We start from the raw sequence: 19,261 nt of genomic DNA on the forward strand, positions 1-19,261 counted from the left end.
CCCAAGATGAGGTCTAGTCTGAAAGCTGGTAGGAGACACTTTTCAACAGCTTGGAAAATAGTTTGACATTTTGATGACTTCATAGTGTAGTGGGTTGGAGTTAGACCCACATTCTAGCCTTGCCATTTTCTAGCGAGTGGCTTTGAGCAAGTTTCCTAATCTCTTTAGGCCTCAGTTTCCACATCTGTAAACTGAAACTATAATAGAATTTAACTTAAAGGATTATTCTGAGGATGAAATAAGTTCATATAAAACACTTAGCACTGTGCCTAGCATATAGTGCTTAATGAGCATCAGTCAATGAAAATTATAATTGTAATTGGAGAATAGAGTCCAACGTTTACCATAACTTAGAGTAAGCTTCAGATCCAAAAAAGTCACTTCCATTTTATGTTAAATTTCGAGGTGTGATTCTTTCTGGAGAGAAGGTTGAGAACTTTGCTCAGATTCCCAAAGGAAACTATAACCCCCAAATTCAGAATCAGCACCAACATCTTCCTTGTTAACAAATAGCATCTTCCTGCCTTAGGACACTCCTTTGCTGTACTCTTCCTATGTAGCCTTGTTGATCAGCTGGGAATTTCTCACATGACGAAATCTGAGCTACCTCTGATTCCCCCAAATAACCCAAATGGAGAAGTAGGCTATAAAGACAGTGGCATTAAAGAGACCACTAGGCAAGTCTCGTAGGTGCCGAATAGATTTTAGGTAAAACAGACTTTTCCTTCTTCATGTTTGTTGTATTTATCTGACCTCAGCTAGGGCTCAGTGATGAAGCAAAAATCCCCTCATTCACTACTGAGGGTGTCTGCATGTCCAATGAGCCATCTTGGACTACTTTGCCTTCTTATTATGACAGGTGGCTTTGGATTCTAAAAATACTTCTTGCTTACAGCAAGTTTTCCTTTATTCTAGTTGCAAAATTTATGGACATGGAACTGATGTTAACACTTGCTGGGCTGAAAATGAGAAGTAGCAGTTAGCATTGCTGTTGGCCAGCTGAGACTGTTTAGTGATGGATTTGATAATGTCATCAACATTGTTTATGATATCACACTGCCTATTCCATCAAGGGGCCTCACATTCTTTAACTGCTCTCTTTTCTCGCAGGAAAATGCTACTTTTGTACTTTGTCAGGATCTGCAACAATAAGTGTGTGTGTGTGTGTGTGTGTGTGTGGTAAAATGAAAGCAAATAACTTATGTGAGCATGGGTCACCCCAAACTTGATTTTTTTTCACACTTGTGCTCTAACAATACTCAAAACAAGGACTTCCCACAAATAATTATTTTTCCTTTGCCATTCAGATCTGCCTTGAGAAATTTCAAGGACTCCATTATGAGGAAAGCTTTTAAGAACCACAGAAATCCCATTGCTTTTGAAAGTGCTAGTGTGTGTGGTGTGGTGTGCTAGTGGAAGCAGCAGGCTTCAGACTGCTTTATCTCTTATCAGTGGATTGGGCTTTGTGAATGAGAAATTCAGAGGCAACTGTATAATTTTAAATTCAGATCGCCACAAAGAAAGAGATGCATCTGACATCCCAATGCAGTAGTTTTGACTATTTTACTGGAAATATGTTGGAAGTGGGGGAAACTTCCCCTGAGGAGAAAGTGATGAAAGACCAAAAGAGAGACATTTTAATCTTCGAGATAAAAGGCCTGTTTTCTAAGGTTGTTTCCTTTATTATAACTTCACACCGCCCCCCAACCTGCTACTGGGGCACCATGCAAATGTATCATTCCAGGAACTGTTTCGTTATCCTCTTTATGCCAAAGATTTCCTGGTGCTGCGGAAAGAGAGCAAATGGTCTCGTTTACAGCTTACTTAAACGAGGTTCTCACCTTTCACAGAGCCTTAAAATATAAGGATTAGGTGCTTACATGAATCTGTTCACCTCTTTGGTCCAAACATCATGCTACCTTTTGCCTAAAATAAACAAAAGCAAGATATTCTCACGTAGCTACTTCTGTGGAGGGCACTGTTGCCAATTTAAATCCTCTTTTGGTTGAATCCAGATAAAATGCAAAGGGGCTCTTTCTGTGACATTGATGAGGGTCTGATAAATGGTGGTTGTTTTCATTAAAAAAAAAATCTTTCCTTTCTGACATGAACATTCATGCTTACAATGACTCATTCATTATTGATGCTATTTTAACAATATTGAATATAAGTGTGGATTTAGCAATAGGACATTGACTGAAGGGAGAAATCTCTGCTAGGAACTTGCCTTACTACACAGAGGTAGAGATGTCAGAATTCAAAATAGGTCTTTTTTGCACTCCTGCCACACCAAAGAACACAGACCTAACTCCTTGGAAACCAAATCAAACTGGTATTGATCTGGTTTCCGCCCCCACAAAGACCTTCATGAAAGACTTTTACTATATTATTTCCTTCCGCATATTTTAAGATGCTGCTCCCAATATTTCTTATTCTTTCAACATTATTTATTGGTCCCACCAACCATTGAGGCCTGGTGGGGACATAGAAATGGCAAGCACACTGGAGGTATAAATAACTGAGGTGATGGATGTCAACAAGATATGTTAGGTCAAACGTATTGTCTGGAGGACCACGGAATGTGTGTCTTTCTGGAATAGGTGATGGTAAGCTGGAACCTATGAAACTGAAGAAGAGTCTCTTCAGAAGAAAGATTCTAAGTTTGAATCATAAGACCTCTGCTTCTCTTCTTGTCCTACAGGACACTGACCAGAGAAAGCACCTGTCTCTTAAGCGCCCTAAGACAATTCTTGGAGGAGAATCACAGCTTTCTTTATACACTGAGGCTTCCTCTGAGTCCATCCACCCTTTGCTCAAGAATCATCTGACCCTGAATTTCTCAGGCAGGTGGATCACTTTTATACATAGGATTGGGCTAACCTTTTTTCTGTAGGCAAGTATTTATATTCCCAAGCACCCATCGAAATGTAGGGTTACTCCATGCTTCCATGGAATTCGCTCTCTTTCCAGGTGTGTCCAACATATACCACAAGTGACCTCCACGTCAGGGGTCGGCAAACTTTTTCTGTAAAGGTCCAAAATGTATTTTATGCCTTGCAGGCCATGAAGTCTCTGACACAGTTACTCGACCCTGCTGTTACAGAATAAAGCAGCCACAGACATCAAGGAAATGAATGGATGTGTCTGTGTTACAAGAAAACTTTATTTACAAAGACTTGGTGATGAGCCAGGTTTGGTCCAGGGACCACGATTTGCTGACCCCTGCTCTAGAGTTAAACTTTAACAATCTTTGGTCTATGGTTGATGGATATACAGTGAGAAAACCATCCAAAGGAAACGGACCTAAAGGACGTTAAAGCCAATTCAAGTTTATACGATCTATCCCTTGGGAAAAAGAACAATTAAAAAGCCTCATACCAAGTTCCCACCTACAGAGATGCCACCATAAGGGCTTTTGACAACCTTCATCATATGCTACTAGGTTGGGACTGAACTTTTCTGATGTATTGAACAGCTAATAAATAGCACTGAATGCTAAACATTGGGAGAGCACTTTAATTTTTTAAAATCTTCTGAAGAATATTAGCATACTAGGACTTCTAGAATATTGAAAATTCATTTGAACTCTTTGTTAAACCCCTTCTGCCTAATATCCTCAAAGGTGTGATTGTCTAGAAGATATTATATATAAAGATTAAAAAGAATCCCAATTTCTAAAATTAAAGTTTATCAGATTTTAATGTAAAAGATATTTCTTTCCAGAATTAAAACTTTTTCTCATGACCATTGACAAATTTTCTAGTTGGAGGAAGTTAAGAGAAAAAAATACACATTTAAGAACTTAAAATGCATTTTACTGAATTCTACAGTCTGAACTGAAACACATAATTTAACCTTTGCCAGGTTTCCTTATTACCTGGTATATTGTGGTCACTTAGCACAAATGAAAATCAGAATTTTTAAATCATGTCTGTCCCCCACAGGTGCTTGACTGCTATTCTTGGTTTGCTATTATTATTTTTATCCTGTTTGTGATCTGATTATCTTTAGGATTAAATTCCATAAGTGGGATCACATGACTCTATTTTTATTGGCACAAAATTACCAAAGGGCTGATCTTAGACTTTCATGTCAGAACAAAATCAGAGGAAAGAGGTTCAGGGAACCTTCTGTTTTCTTGTCATTCATAGATCGTGTACTTGAGACGGTAAAATGCAAAGATGGTCTGTCTGCTTAAAAGCACTTTGTCTTAAGGTAATTAGTCACAGAGGGCCTCATAGCTACTACTGTTTATCTGAATGACATGGGAGAGATGCTCCTTGTGGCCAAGGCGGGGTGGGGGGGTGGTTCTCTTATTTGGCAAAACCCTGTATAAAGTTCATGCAGATTCTGGCAGTATGATCCTACAGGAAATAATACCGATCCAGAGCAACTTAATGTTTTTAGGGTTTTCCTTTTTAGACTCTAGTGCCGCAAACTAAGTAGTCTTGCTCTTGAACAACTCAGTTCTTCTACATGGGATATCAAGGTGGAGTGACTGGAGGGGGTATGGGGTCTGGAAGCCAGTAGGGCCTCTGGTCAAGCTAGGAAACCATCCCCTCCCCACCCTCCCTCCTGCCCCACTCCTAAAGCAACTCACAGCTTGCTTTCACATCCTGTGTATACAAACCTTAGCCTGATGCTTGAGTGTCATCCCAAAAATATCAAACCTTTTATTCATTTCCTGTGACAAAGCTTCCCCTGCTTGTGAAGTAAGAAAAAGTAAACCCTTGTTGAAGGAAAAAACAAATGCCATCGAGGCCTACTACTATGACCTCATTTAGGATTGTGGGGCCGCTGCTTACCAAGTGGCATCTGGGATCGTCTAAACCAGTTACGACTCCATTTGGGCTCCTGAGAGCCCACGTCTCTCAGCCACTTGGTTTGTCTACCAGCTTCTTAGATGCCCACTCATGACTAAACCATTCCCCCTCCAATCACCCAAAATAAACTACAGGTAACAACAAGATAAATAGGATGTGCTTCTCCTTGCTGAGTGCATTGACTTAAGGCATAGGCACATTTCTCCCTCTTTGAACAGAGATGGAGTAATCCCCTGTCCCAGCACAAGAGCTGGCCAGGGTGACCCTGGAGCATGATGATGAAGGTGGAGGGATGAGAGGTAGATGATGGCGGGAACAAGGGAGCTGCTTTCATGTACTGGGGAGTGGTTTTGCTGGGCTGCAGGGAGACAGTCTGAGAGAGACACTTGACTCAGTTTGCATTAATTTCCAGTGACCATTTCTAGGGGCAGTCATTTTAGATCCATGATTGCTGGGTCAGTATTCTTGGAGAAAACATAATGGTGGATTTAGGAATAAAAATATCCCCACAAAAATACATATATAAGAATATTGAAGCTAGAGTTTGTGCATGTCTTTAGAAATAAAAGCCAAGTGTCCCAATTACCTACCAATCTCAAGAAACATATAAAAATTAATTAGGTTTTCTATGCTTCTCTCAATTAGATTTCCATCCCCAAATGGCTTCTCTTAGGGTGGAGGTTCCTCTCTTACGGATTTTGAGGCTGGAGTCTACTGGATAAAGTCAGGAGTGAGGCTGAAACAGATTTTGAGCCATTTTTTCCCTTTAAACAGAGACCTATCACCCATTTATTCTTTTCCTGTCAGGCCACTGAGTAGCTTCCAGCCGACTGAGGAGCAGCTGTTATCCTATTTTGTGCTGATTTACAACTCCTATTTTGACTGTGGGATAAGATGTGATTTTGAAGGAAAATAGCAGGAGTTGGGTGGGCAGTTCAAACTTGACTAAAATTCATCCTCCACATTCATTCAACTACAAAGGCCCCAGTACATTTGGCTGTGAAGGGAGAACAGCCATTTTGAGTTCCCGCAGCCAACTTCTATGGCACTGCCCCATCCCTAACTTGAAGAGGGGGACGTTGGCCAGTCCTACTAAAGCTAAAAATGGAAACGAAATGTCTACTGCAATACAAAGGGTCTCAGCGCTTGAGCGTGACTTGGAGATTCCCGCCATCACTGCCTTGTAATGACACTAAAGGCGAAGATACGCGTCTGCTCCAACATGTAGGTGATTATTCAGTAAGAGTCCGATACACTGTGTGATTTTGAAGGGTCTGGGGGATATTGGGCCTGAATTAGTGTTTTGATTCTATCATGTAGGTGGTAGGGTTGAAATGGAAATGACGGTGGATATCACAGGGTCACCCATGGTTCCTTTTGTACTGAAACCTCATTTTATACAGAGGATATATATATTTATTTATATATATTTATATATATTTATAGCCACCCACACTCATACGCACACGTGCGTGCACGCGCGCGCGCACACACACACACACACACATACACACACTCACACACACAAGGTCTTTGATAGGCTTTCTGTGTTCTAGTAAAAATAACTGGCAGCCAGTGTCTGAAGCCAAAAATGGCCTTTATGCTGCTGACAGGGTCCACTATGGTCGGTCTCTCAAAGGCAGACACTTGTGTTTATCTGACAAGTGGAACCAGTTCCTGCCTGGGACAGGAATAATCTCCCATTGGCGCAGACGCAGATCTCGAAGACCTTCTGCCTCGTTCCTGTAGGCGTGTAGGATCCGTGAGGCAGTCTAGGTAGTTTGATTTTCGCAGCATCTAACTTAATCTAAAGAGAGTGAATAGGAAGGAAAGAGGAGTTAGAAGCTGCCCTTTATTCTCCTGACATTCAGAAACAGTAGATGAAGTTCAACTACTGTGTTGAGTATTCTAGGCACTGGGAATTCAGAGATGAACATGGCAGACAAGTCTCTATCCTCACGGAAGCTTTTATTCTACCAAGACAACATCGCACTGGTCTCTATTAGCATTTTGGAAAGGTATATCACGTAGACTATGAAGGGAGTCCTAGAGTGAAATGAATTTGGAAATGCAAGGTTAATTTCTTTACTATGGACGGGCCTTCAGACCCCAGCTCAGTCGGTGTGCATGGGAAGATTGCAAGAATATGCAATGCTTTCTGGTCTTAAATGACTGTTAAGATTATAATCAATTCCTTCAGAGTCTGGATTCTGAGAGCTATAATCTGCATATGTGAGGCAGTCACTATTTCTAAACGTGTATGATTTGGGTCTTGAAGGGACCATTTTGATAACTGAACGCTTTGTCTGACTAGCTCTTTCAAAACAAATATAGCAAATGCCAAACCAATCAAGAGGTGGATTAGGTGTACGGAAGCAGGTGGAGATGGAAACCCTCTAACTAGATATGAAAAGTGGAATACAGTTTTGATCTTAAAAAAATACACATTTTTCCTCTACTTAAAAAACTATTAAATAGAAAGGTTCACCTATGAACATGATGGTGACATTTTTAAAGGTTTACAGTTCAATCCTGTTTTCTTGGGGATGTGGCTTACCTTGTCTACACAAACCCAAGTAGCTATTCTGTTCACCAAAATGGGATTAGGTCGAGTAGAAGAATTAATATGTTCAGCCCTCCATAGTCTTGCTGCCTAGTCTAACCCTATTTAAGGTTTGCCTTGTTCTGCTCTGGGATAGCTGTTGGATCTCACCCTCCATTCTCAAGGTGGAAACATACAACATAAACTCTGAAACTAACTTCGAGTAAATTAAGTTCAGCTTGAGCTAGATGTACATGATCTAGAGCTTCATCATGCCAGCTACCTAAATCTTACTTTCGGGTGACGAGAGAGAGGATTTAGAAATAGCATTCATTTTTATAGCTGTGTGTATTATTCTGCACTTGTACTACATGCTATTACCTCAGCACTTTACAAATAATGAGCCGTAACTCTTCTAGTGTTGTGGGTTAGGCTTATAACTGTGCTGTTCGACATAAAACCTGATTGGCTCCTCTTGTTTGCAAGGGGGGTCAACTTCAGTGCCACGGGAGTGTGGGAAATGTTGGCTTGTTTGGAGCTGGATCTCTCTGAATTTGTGTCCTTCTCACTCCTACCTCTCCATCTTTGGACTCCAGCCTCAGCTCTGTTCTGCAGGTGGCTTCCATGTTGCCGGCTTCTGCATTTATTTCAACTCCTTTTGGGGCCTCCATTACCAGAGATCGGGTCGGGGACTCCAGCCTGAAATATGCACGAGACTAAGATTAAAAACCCCATTTTGCTTTTTTAAAATTAAAAAAAAATTTTTTTCGTAAATTTGAGAGGAAGTTGCTCCTCAGAGCATTGAAACAAAGCAGCATTTCAAACAGTATTCATTCAAGAAATTGTTCTAGCTTTGCTTTACAAACCTGGTCAGGGTTATGAGGGAGGATGTAACCTGCCTGGGCATTGTCTTCATTGCATATAATGAAGATTATAAAGAAGGCCTTCTATGATCCTGGCTTCATTTTATCTCACACATAGCCAGTTATTGCTTTATTTGGTTAATTTGTAATTAACCAAATTCTTACATAACTTTTATTTATTTTTAGAGTAAGGCAATCTCAGGTCTAAACTGAGCTTTCTAAAATTGGTAGATATTCCTTCTACTTTGTCAAAAGAAGCAGAATCAGAGGTTAAAACAAGAGACCTATAAGTTAGACATGTCTGACTCAAGCCCTAGCATTGCCAGTAGGTGACCTTGGCCAAGACTCGTCTCTCCTCACTTCTTTCTTTTCCAAAATTTCTCAATTTCTCCTTAGTTTTCTCATCTATACAGTGTCTCAAATGGTGCTTGGCACACTGGGAATGCAGTATATGCATTAACTATTACTATTACTGCTGCTGCTACTATTGTTTTTATACCATGGAATCATGAAGAACTCTCAGGCCTTACTCAAACACTTGTCAAGAGTGGGACCCATCCTTGGTTGCTGGGGGAGGGAGAGGGTAAGGGATTTGATCACAAAGGGGCAGTATGGGAAGAAGAGGATTTTAGTGGTAGAACTTTTCTGTATCTTGATTGTAGCAATGGTCATACTATGCTCCGTTTGTGAAAACTCACATAACTGTACCCTCAAAGAGTGGATTTTATTGTATGTAAGCAAAAAAGGAGAGAAGGTGAATCAGCTAGGCTTATGTTAATTATTATGACAAAACAGGCTAATACTCCTTAGAAAGATCTTTGCCTCACTCATTTAATATGAGAAATATTAACCATCCATAGAAGAGTCTAGATATTAATATTACTGCCAAATAGAAATGAATGAAGATCCTCTTCTCTGTTTACAAAGAAAATACCCCATCTTAGGAAGTAAAGACCTCAGCATGGCTCTCAGACTGCTCTGACTCAGACCAATTTCCTGTGTTTTGTTCCTATGCCCCCAACTTTCAGACACCTAGACCATGTTAACAAGGAACAGCATCCTCTCTGCCAACTGCCACCTCCCTGTTCTGCTTCCACCACTCCTTGTAAACCTTCTCAGGTTTCAGTAAGTGGCAGGGAGGAGGAGCTGACCAGTGGGGACAGCACCATGGAGGAATCCCAAGCCCCACCTCACAGGTGCCAAGAGAAGGCCTTCCCACGTTTCTCTGTCTGGGTTCCTGAGGTTTGCTTCTAGGCAGCAGCGTTCTCCATCAGTGTTTGTATTTCCCCTGCAGTGACTCAACCAGAGTCCCAAAGAAAAATGACAGGTCCATAGCACTGGTGAAAGATTGACTTCAGCTTCTGTGGAATTCATTCTTCCCTTTTCAACCTCACCCTCTGTGATGGCAAAAATCTCCCTATTCCTCCTGGCTCCTCAGAAGACCTTCATCAAGTCGGTGCTGAGCCCAGGGATGGTTCCCCCCTAATTAAAATTTGCTTCATTTGAATATGGTTTCCCCCCACCATGCCATCAATACAGGGAGGGAAGTCTTGACGCCAGAGGAATGGGGAGTGACGTCTGTGCAGCACACTCTTGCCTAGGACATTAATCCAACTCCGTTCAGCTCCTCCTGTGCTCTTGATCCTCTCACTTTTGAAATGTGAGGGTGGTTTTGTGTCATTTTCTTTGTTTCTGTCCTGTAGAGTCTGGCTGGCTTAGAGTTTATCCTGCATTTTGTAATATCTTTTCTTTTTACTAATGTTGATACCTTTTACCCTTCAGAAGGGCATAGGGTTCCCCTCTGGTAATATGTTTGCTCCATTCCAACTTTGTTTACCCAATCTCAATGGCACAGCTGTCATCCACCTTCTCCAGGTGACAGTCCCATGCCATCTTCTCTTTCCCCTTCTTTCTTCTTCCCTCCCCCTCTTGTTTGACTAGTTAGCCTACAGCTAGTTGACCAATAGACTACAGCTTCTGCCTACTCAGTATACTGATGCATCTCTAATCTGGACTATTTGTCTGCCTCGCAAGTTTTGTCTCTCATTCTTCCTTTCTTTCCAGTGTACTTCGCAAATAGGCCTATCTCCGGAAGTACATTTTGAATACGTCACTTTTTGTATCAGTAGGTGATGGACACCATGAAAAGTGCTTTACACATTTTACCTCATTTAATCCTCACAAAAATCCTATGACTCTGATACTCTCTTAGTCTTGACTGTGTATACAAGGATGCAAAGGTAAAAGACCTGCTCAGGGTTGTACATCTAGTAAAAGGGCAGAGGTGAGATTCAAACCCAGGTTTAGTGGACAGCAGACCCAGGATGTTGTCCACTGTATCTTGCCACTTAGAGGAAAAATTGGTCTTCTTTCTTGTCTATCATATCTTCACAGCATTTTTAAAGTTTGTTCATTTATTTTGAGAGAGAGAGGGAGAGTGGGACAGGGGCAGAGAGAGAGGAGAGAAAGATTCCCAAGCAGGCTCCATGCTGTCCGTGCAAAGCCTGATATGGGGCTTGAACTCACGAGCCGTGAGATCATGACCTGAGCTGAAGTTGGACACTTCACTGACTGAGCCATCAGGTGCCCCTTCACACCATTCTTTGTGGTTAAAGGCCATCTCTTCATGGACTTAGCACCTGTATTTCCAAAGCCAGGATCTGTAAATGTGATAGTATTGCATCTGGCTCAGTGATTCATACTTCCTAGTCTGCAATATTTCTCACAACTGAAATCACTGACATTAGTGGCATCAAGTTCAGGATATGGCGAATGTGTTCGTATTTGGTATGTGGCATTAAAACTGACTGATCATATGAACAGATAGCTGCAGTGAAAACAGTTTGACATAGAAAAAACGTCTGGAGCTAGGAGAACTTTATCAGACGGTGCGCTGGCATTTCAGATGGACGTTAGAATTTGGTTTACTCTTGTGTTACCGCCTGTGGGCTCTGAGGTCAGCAGGAGGGCTCCATGGCCAGAGAAGGGGACTCAGAATGACTGCTATCTTTTTCCCCCTCTCAGCCTTGAAAGTATCAGGGAGCTGAGAAAGGGTGCTATTCAGAAACTGTCTCTTATTGTGAAAAACTACAATATGGGTAGAAATGACAATTCCCTCAAAGCAGAGACTAAAAGGTAACTGCATTCTGTTTTGGAGCCTATCTTGATGTCTTTTGCTCTTAGGCAGACTAATAGTTTGGTTGGTTCACATGTTAATCTTTCCCTTGTGGCAAAAAGCTCCTACAAGAGCCCTGGGAGCCTGCACAGAGCAGGCAGAGCACTCCTGCCACGTCAGTTTCTGACCCTAGATAACCAGTCACAGCACCGTGGCGAGAAGAGCATTGAGGAAGGAAAAATGGGAAGCAGCTCCCTTATGATGGGGGCATTTGAGCGTCCTGCTGGTTCTTGGAAAGAAACACTCCTTCCATTAGAAGAGAGTGCCACAGTCCTATGGCAGGACTGAATAGACCCAGAACAGAAGAATGGCCAGGCAGGGAGGTCCATGGGCCGCGCCGGGTCCTCGGGACCAAGCATTCTCAACAGCAAGCATCAGAATCCCCTGGAGGGCTTGTTAAAACACAGATTGTTGGGCTCCACCCCCCACCCCTCCCCCAGAAGTTGGATGCCGTAAGTCTAGGGTGGGGCCTAAATAAACACTTGCACTTGTAGGAAGCTGAAGCTGTTGGTTCTGGGACCGCACTTTGAGAACCATTGCTCTAAAGCAAAGGTCATAATCTCAGGTGCCCGCCGAGACTAGGCAGGTGATGTAAATGGGTGACCTGGAAGAAAGCTGTGAGGAAAACAGTCTCTGCGCAGTAATACATGGCAAGTGATGGAAATGCTTTCTATAGGAGGCGGCTCCTAGTCATCTAACTTGGCTGATTACTGATTACTTCTGTGATGCCCTGAGCTGGTTTGTTCTATTACTACCCATTATCTTTTCTTAAGAATAACTACTGTTATGAATTTTGTGTTGACTGTTTTCTTGCTGCTCTTTATAGTATTACAACATGTTTGCATTCTTATACCATTGTTTACTGTAGCATGTTTTTAAACTTGACATATAGAACAATTCCACTTAGGTGTTCTTCAGTGACTCCCCCACCTCAACATTATATCCCTGAAATGCAGCCATGCTACAGCACAGAGCTGGAATTTATTCAGTTTCCCTGGTGTCACCTTAATTTGTCCATCTCTCTGTTGGACATCTGGGTAGCTTGTAGGTTTTTGTTTCTATCAACAGTACTTCTAAGCATATTCTGTATGTGACTCCTGGTACATGTGTAATTTTCTTTAGGACGCATACGTGAAGAGTGGAATTGCTAGCTTCTGGGGTCTGCATAATTACAGCCTTTTTAGATACTAGTAGTACATAGTAGTATAGTGTACACTGTTCTCACGAGTCCTATATGGAGTTCTGGTTATTCTTCTCGCTTCTTAGCATTTGATAATGTTTTAGTATGAAATGAGTGTGAAATGGATGCTATTTCTTTCAAGTTTACATTTCCCAGATTAGTAGTGGAGTTGAGCATCTTTTCATTTGTTTGTAAGCCATTTGGGATTCTCCTTCAGTGAAATGTCTTTTGTCTATTTTAATTGTTTTTGTTATTTTTTGTGTGAATTGTAGCAATACTTCATATTCTGAAAAATAATTATTTCGCAGTTTGATGTATTGACAATTTCTTTTCGAGTCTGTGGTTTTTGTCTTTTCACTCTGTGCTTATCATGTTTTCAAGAATCAAGTCTTGTATTTTAATAGTGACAAACTTATGGTCCTTTCCTCTAGGGCTTGTGCTATGTCTTATTTGAGCAATCCTTCCCTACACAGAGGTCATAAAAGATCTAATACACTGTTTTCAAAACTTTCAAGTTTTGCTTTTTCCATGAAGGTTCTATTTCATCAGTATAACCTTTTGTGTATGGTCTGAGGGTGGGGTCCAGACAGATGTAGATCCATGATCTCATATATTGAAAAGCCCATATTTAGCTTTGCCATAGGGCATTGCCATATACCTATGGATCTCTTCAGGGGGTTTCTAGTCTGTTTCACTATTATGTGTCTACTCCTATGACAATAATCAATTATTTTTGCTTTTGTAGTACAGTTTTAAAAGTTTGTACATTTCATAAGGCAAGTTCTTACCTTGGTCTTTAAGAATGTCTTAGCTATTCTTAGTCTTCCATATACATTTCAAATGAACTTAAATTTTACAAGGAAGCCCTGTAGAGAGTTTTGATTTATGTTCATTCTATGATTATTGCATCTGTCTCTATTTAGTTAAGTTTTCTTCGGTGTATTTCAATAAAGTTTAACAATTTTCTCTAGGTGGGATTAGTATACTTTTGTGGCTATTGGAAATGGTACTTTTATATCTTTTATCCCTATTCATTTCTCCTGCTGTACTGATATCCAATATTTTTGTATGTTGATCTTATAATCACCTATTTTATTTTCATTTTTTGTGCACAGCTTCTAAGAGTTTTATATCTTTCGATTTCTTATGCCATTTCTTTTTCTTTTCATATTGTACATACTGTCTAAGACTATCCCACATAGTGTTGATTAGAAGTCAAGAAATGGTAATCGTGTTTTTTCCTGACTTTAAAGGGAAAATTTTCAACAATCTACTATTAAGTATATTTTGTTCTGAGCCTTAAAAAAACTTTTTATCAAGGTATGAGAGTTCCCTTCTATTCTTATTTTGCTAGTAGTTTCTGTCATTCATTAATATGAATTTTATCAAGTACTATTCCTCTTTAATATATTAATCTGGTGAATTAATTTTCCCATAATAACCCATTTCTGTACTTTTTGGCATTGACCCAACATTGTCATGACAGAGCATCTTTTTTATTTCTGAAACTATTTGTTAATATATTTTTTTAGGATTTTGTACCTATGTTAGCTCATAAGTGAGTTTTTCATATAGTTTTTCTGTCATGTTCCATCACTTTTCTATATTCTGGATTTCTTCTGAAAAATTAGAACGATTTGTCCCTTGCCTATTTAAACTCATTGATAAACCTTTAGGGCACAGAAAGACATTTTTATTATAAAGTTTACAGGAATATCTAGGTTTTGTGTTTCTTGGCAGGTTGGTATAGGTAAGTTATCTTTTTTCTTTCCATTATTTTTCCATTTCATATAAAGGTTAAAATTTGTTGGCAGAGCTGTTTGTAATATCTTCACATACCCTTGCATTTGTAGTTTTGTAATTTTTGGTCCCAAATATATATTTTTTCACATATTCTTTTCCCCTTGAACAGTACTACCAATTATTCTTTTTGAAGAGCTAACTTTGGACTTCTTTATCTTGTATTATTTTAGAGTCAGAGAGAGAGAGCGAGCGAGCACCGCAAGTGTGCACAGGTGTGGGAGGAGGGGCAGAGAGGGAGAATGAAAATATCAAGCAGGCTCCATGCAGTCAGTGCAGAGTCCAATGTGGGACTTGAACCTATGAACAGTGAGATCATGACCTGAGCTGAAATCAAGAGTTGGACACTCAACCTACTGAGCCACTCAGATGCCCCTCTGTCGTATTTCTTAAATTTATTTCTAGTTCTTAAATTTCTTCTTGTTTTGTTCTAGATAAATAAGGACAAATCCGCAGTTGTCCTAAGTTCTAAAATATGTTGCCTTCCCTAATTTCTAATGTATGAATTTAAGGTTATGCACTTTTTTGGGGCAGTGTCCCAGAGGAGTATTTATCATATAGGTGCAAATATTTTTTAAATTTTAGTATGATTTCTGTGTTTTATGAGTTTTATAGAGGGTTGTCCTTAATCTAAGTATGTAAGATTTTCTAGACTATATACATATTTTTTAAATATTTTTATTTATTTATAGGAGAGAGAGAGAGAGCGTGAGCGGGGGAGGGTCAGAGAGAGAGGAAGTCACGGACTGAAACAGGCTCCAGGCTCTGAGCTGGCAGTCAGCACAGAGCCCGATGCGGGGCTCGAACCCACGAACCGCGAGATCATGACCTAAGCAAAAGTCGGACGCTCAACCGACTAAGCCACCCAGGCACCCCGATATATATTCTTTTGAAAGGAACAGTTAAACACACACACATACTTGTTTGGTTAATTACTAAAAGAGGTATGTTGTTAAATGCATTCCAGCATAGAACTCTTAGGTCTTATTTTTCTTCTTATGTTGTGTAGTGGTCCTCTTTATTTCTTAAAATGGTTTTGCCTTAAAATTCATTTTGCCTATTTGTACAGTGTTCTCACTCTGTTTCTATTAGTTTCTGTCTTGGACACATTTTTTTCCCATATTTTTAAATACCAACTATTCTGTATGGTTGTGTTTTAGATTTTCTCATGTAACTGGATTATTTTTTATTTCTGATGTTTTTTTATTGAGGTAAAATCTACATACAGTGAAACACACAGATCTTTTTATTTTATTGGCAAATATATATATTTAAGGTGTACAGTGTGACTTTCTGGAGAAGATCGTGTGCTTTTTTCCTTATTTGAAGCATAGTTGACACATAATGTTAACATTTTTTAGGTGTACAACATAGTGATTCAAAGTCTGTATGTTATGGTATTCTCACCAAAAGTGTAGCTACCATCCGTCACCACACAACACTGTTAGAATCCCATTGACTGTATTTCCTATGCTGTATCTTTCATCGCCATGAATTATTCATTCCATAACTATTGGAAGCCTGTATCTCTCTCCTTGACCTATTTTGCTCACCACCTACTCGTTTACTCTCTGGCAGCCATCAGTTTTTTCTCTGTATTCATGGGTCTGATTTTGCTTTTTGTTTATTCATTTGTAGTTTAGATTCCTCATGTAAGTGAAATCACATGGTATTTGTCTTTCTCTGTCTGACTTAATTCACTTGGCATAATACCCTCTAGGTCCATTCATGTCAGAAATGGCAAGATCTCATCCTGTTTTTTTTTTTTGTTTGTTTGTTTTTTGTTTTTTTGTGGTTGAGTAATATTCCAGTGTGTGTGTGTATCACATCATCTTTTCCATTCTTCTATGGATAGATACTTTGGTTGCTTCCATATCTTGGCTTTGTAAATGCTGCAATAAACATGGGGGCACATTTTCAAATTAGTGTTTTCATTTTCTTTGCATAAATGACCAGTAGTGGAATTACTGAATTTTATGGTATTTCTATTTCTAATGTTTTGAGGAACCTCCACACAGTTTTCCACAGTGGCTGTACCAATTTACATTCTTACTAACAGTGCCTGAGGGTTCCTTTTTCTCCACACCCTTGCCAATATTTATTTATTTATTTATTTATTTATTTATTTATTTATTTATTTTTTATTCTAGCCATTCTGACAGCTTTATGGTGGTATCTCACTGTGGGTTTGATTTGCATTTCCCTGATGATGAGTAATGTGAACATTTCTCACATGACTGTTGACCATCTGTATGTCTTCTTTGAAATAATGTTTATTCAGGTCCTCTGTCCATTTGTTAAATAGGATTATTTGTGGGGCTTTTGGTACTGAATTGTATCAGTTATTTATAGATTTTAGATATTATCCCCTTCTCAGAAATATCATTTGCCAATATTTTACCCCACTAGTAAGTTGCCTTTCATTTTGTTGATGGTTTCCTTTTCTGTTCAAACTTTTATAGTCTGACATAGTCCCAATAGTTTATTTTTGCTTTTGTTTCTTTTGCCTGAGGAGACATAGCTAGAAAAAATGTTGGTAAGGCTAATATCAAGGAAATTACTACCTGTTTTCTTCTAGGATTTTTATGGTTTCATGTCTCACATTTAGATCTTCAATCTATTTTATTTTTGTATATGGTGTAAGAAAGTGGTACAGTTCATTCTTTTGCACAAAGCTGTCCAATTTTCTCAGCACCATTTATTGAAGAAACCGTCTTTTCCCCATAAAATATTCTTGCCTCCTTTGTCGTAGATTAATTGACCATGCAAATATAAGTTTATTTCTGGGCTCTCTATTCTGTTCCATTGATCTCTATGTCTATTTTTGTGCCCCTGGCACACTGTTTTGAATACTACAGCTTTGTAATATATCTTGAAATCTGGGATTGTGATACCTCCATTTTGATTCTTCTTTTTCAGTATTGATTTGGCTATTTGGGCTCTTTTTTGTGGTTCTATACAAATTTTAGGACTATTCTAGTTCTGTGGAAAATGCTGTTGGTATTTTGATAAGGATGGTATCAAAACTAGATTTCTTGGGCAGTTATGGACATTTTACCAGTATAAGTTCTTCCAATTCATGATCATAGTAGGTCTTTATAATTGTGTCATGTTCAGTTTCTTTTAACAGTGCTCTAAAGTTTTTAGAGTACAGGTCTTTTACCTCCTTGGTTAAGTTGAATCCTATATAGTTTATTTTTTTGGTACAACTGTAAATGGAATCGTTTTCTTAATTTCTCTTATACTTTCAGGGTATAGAAATGCAATGGATTTCTGTATATTAATTTTGCATCCTGAAAGTTTCCTGAATTCATTTATTGTTTCTCATAGTTTCTTGGTAGAGTCTTTAGAGTTTTCTATGTATAGTCTCATCTGCAAATAATACTTTTTTTTTTCCCTATATGGATGCCTTTTATTTCTTTTTCTTATCTAGGTGCTGTGGCTCAAACTTCCAGTACTATGTTCAATAAAAGTGGTGAGAGTGGATATCCATGTCTTGTTCCTGATCTTAGAGGAAAAGTTCTGTTTTTCACCATTGAGGAGGATATTAGCTGTGGGATTTTAATATGTAGCTTTTATTATAATGAGATACATTCCCTCTAAATCCACTTCACTGAGAGTTTTCATCATGAACATTATGTTCAGTTTTGTTAAAGCTTTTTCTTCATCTATTGGGATGATTTTTTTTTTTAATGTTTTTTATTTATTTCTAGGAGAGAGAGACAGAGACAGCATGAGCAGGGGAGGGTCAGAGAGAGAGGGAGTCACAGATTGAAACAGGCTCCAGGCTCTGAGCTGGCAGTCAGCACAGAGCCCGACGCGGGGCTCGAACCCACGAACCGCGAGATCATGACCTAAGCGAAAGTCGGACGCTTAACCGACTAAGCCACCCAGGTGCCCCTATTGGGATGATTTTTATTCTTTGTTTTGTTGATGTGGTGTGTCACATTGATTGATTTGAGAATACTGAACCATCCTTGCATCCCCAGAATAAATCTCACTTGATCATGGTGAATAATCCTTTTAATGTACTGTTGAATGCGATATGCCAATAATTTGTTCTGGTTTTGCATCTATGCTCATTAGGGATTTTGGCCTGTAGTTTTCTTTTTTGGCAGTGTTTTTGTCTGGTTTTGGTATCCAGGGTAGTTTTGGCCTCGTGAAATGTGTTTGGAAGGTTTCTTTCCTCTTCTATTTTTTGAAACAGTTTGAGGAGAATGGGTATTAACTTTTCCTTAAATGTTTGATAGAATTCACCTTGTGAATCCATCTAGTCCTGGGCTTTTATTTGTTGGGAGTTTTTGGATTACTGATTCAATTTTGTTTTGTTCAGACTTTCTATTTCTTCCTGATTCAGTTTTGGAAGATTGTATTTTTCTAGGGATTTACCCACTTTTTGCAGGTTGTCCAATTAGTTGGCATATAATTTTTCATAGTAGTCTAATAATCCTGTGTTTTTCTGTGGTGCTGTTTGTTGTTTCTGCTCCATTTCTGATTTCATTTGTGTCCTTCCTTTTTCTTGATGAGTCTGGCTTAAGGTTTATCAATTTTATCTTTTCAAAGAACCAGCTCTTGGTTTCATTGATCTTATTCTATTGATTTTTTTTTAAATTTCTTAAATGTTTCATTTATTTCTGAGGGAAGGAGAGAGAGAGAGAGACAGACAGACAGACAGACAGCGTTAGCAGAGGAGGGTCAGAGAAAGGGAAATACAGAATGTGAAATAGTCTCAGGCTCTGAGCTGGCAGTCAGCACAGAGACTGATGCGGGGCTTGAACCCACGAACCATGAGATCATGACCTGAGCCAAAGTTGGATGCTTAACCGACTGAGCCACCCAGACGCCCCTATTCTACTGGGTTTTTTTTTTTTTTTTTTT

At 39.3% G+C, this 19,261-nt stretch overlaps 1 protein-coding gene across 1 annotated transcript in view; it reads right to left on the reverse strand.

Moving 5' to 3' along the window:
* Positions 1-6,401: 6,401 nt before the first annotated feature.
* The window catches only part of SGCD (sarcoglycan delta), a 378,007-nt gene continuing 365,147 nt past the window's right edge, over positions 6,402-19,261 (reverse strand). Inside the window, exons 7-8 of the mRNA XM_039249450.1 lie at positions 7,941-8,064; positions 6,402-6,630 (exon numbers count right to left, since the gene is read on the reverse strand). Coding sequence (XP_039105381.1) covers positions 6,457-6,630; positions 7,941-8,064 — 298 coding nt within the window. The 3' untranslated portion in view covers positions 6,402-6,456. The remainder of the gene's footprint in view (positions 6,631-7,940; positions 8,065-19,261) is intronic.

Source organism: Hyaena hyaena, unplaced genomic scaffold (genome assembly GCF_003009895.1).
Source record: "Hyaena hyaena isolate Hyena2069 unplaced genomic scaffold, ASM300989v1 scaffold_336, whole genome shotgun sequence".
NCBI lineage: Eukaryota > Metazoa > Chordata > Mammalia > Carnivora > Hyaenidae > Hyaena > Hyaena hyaena.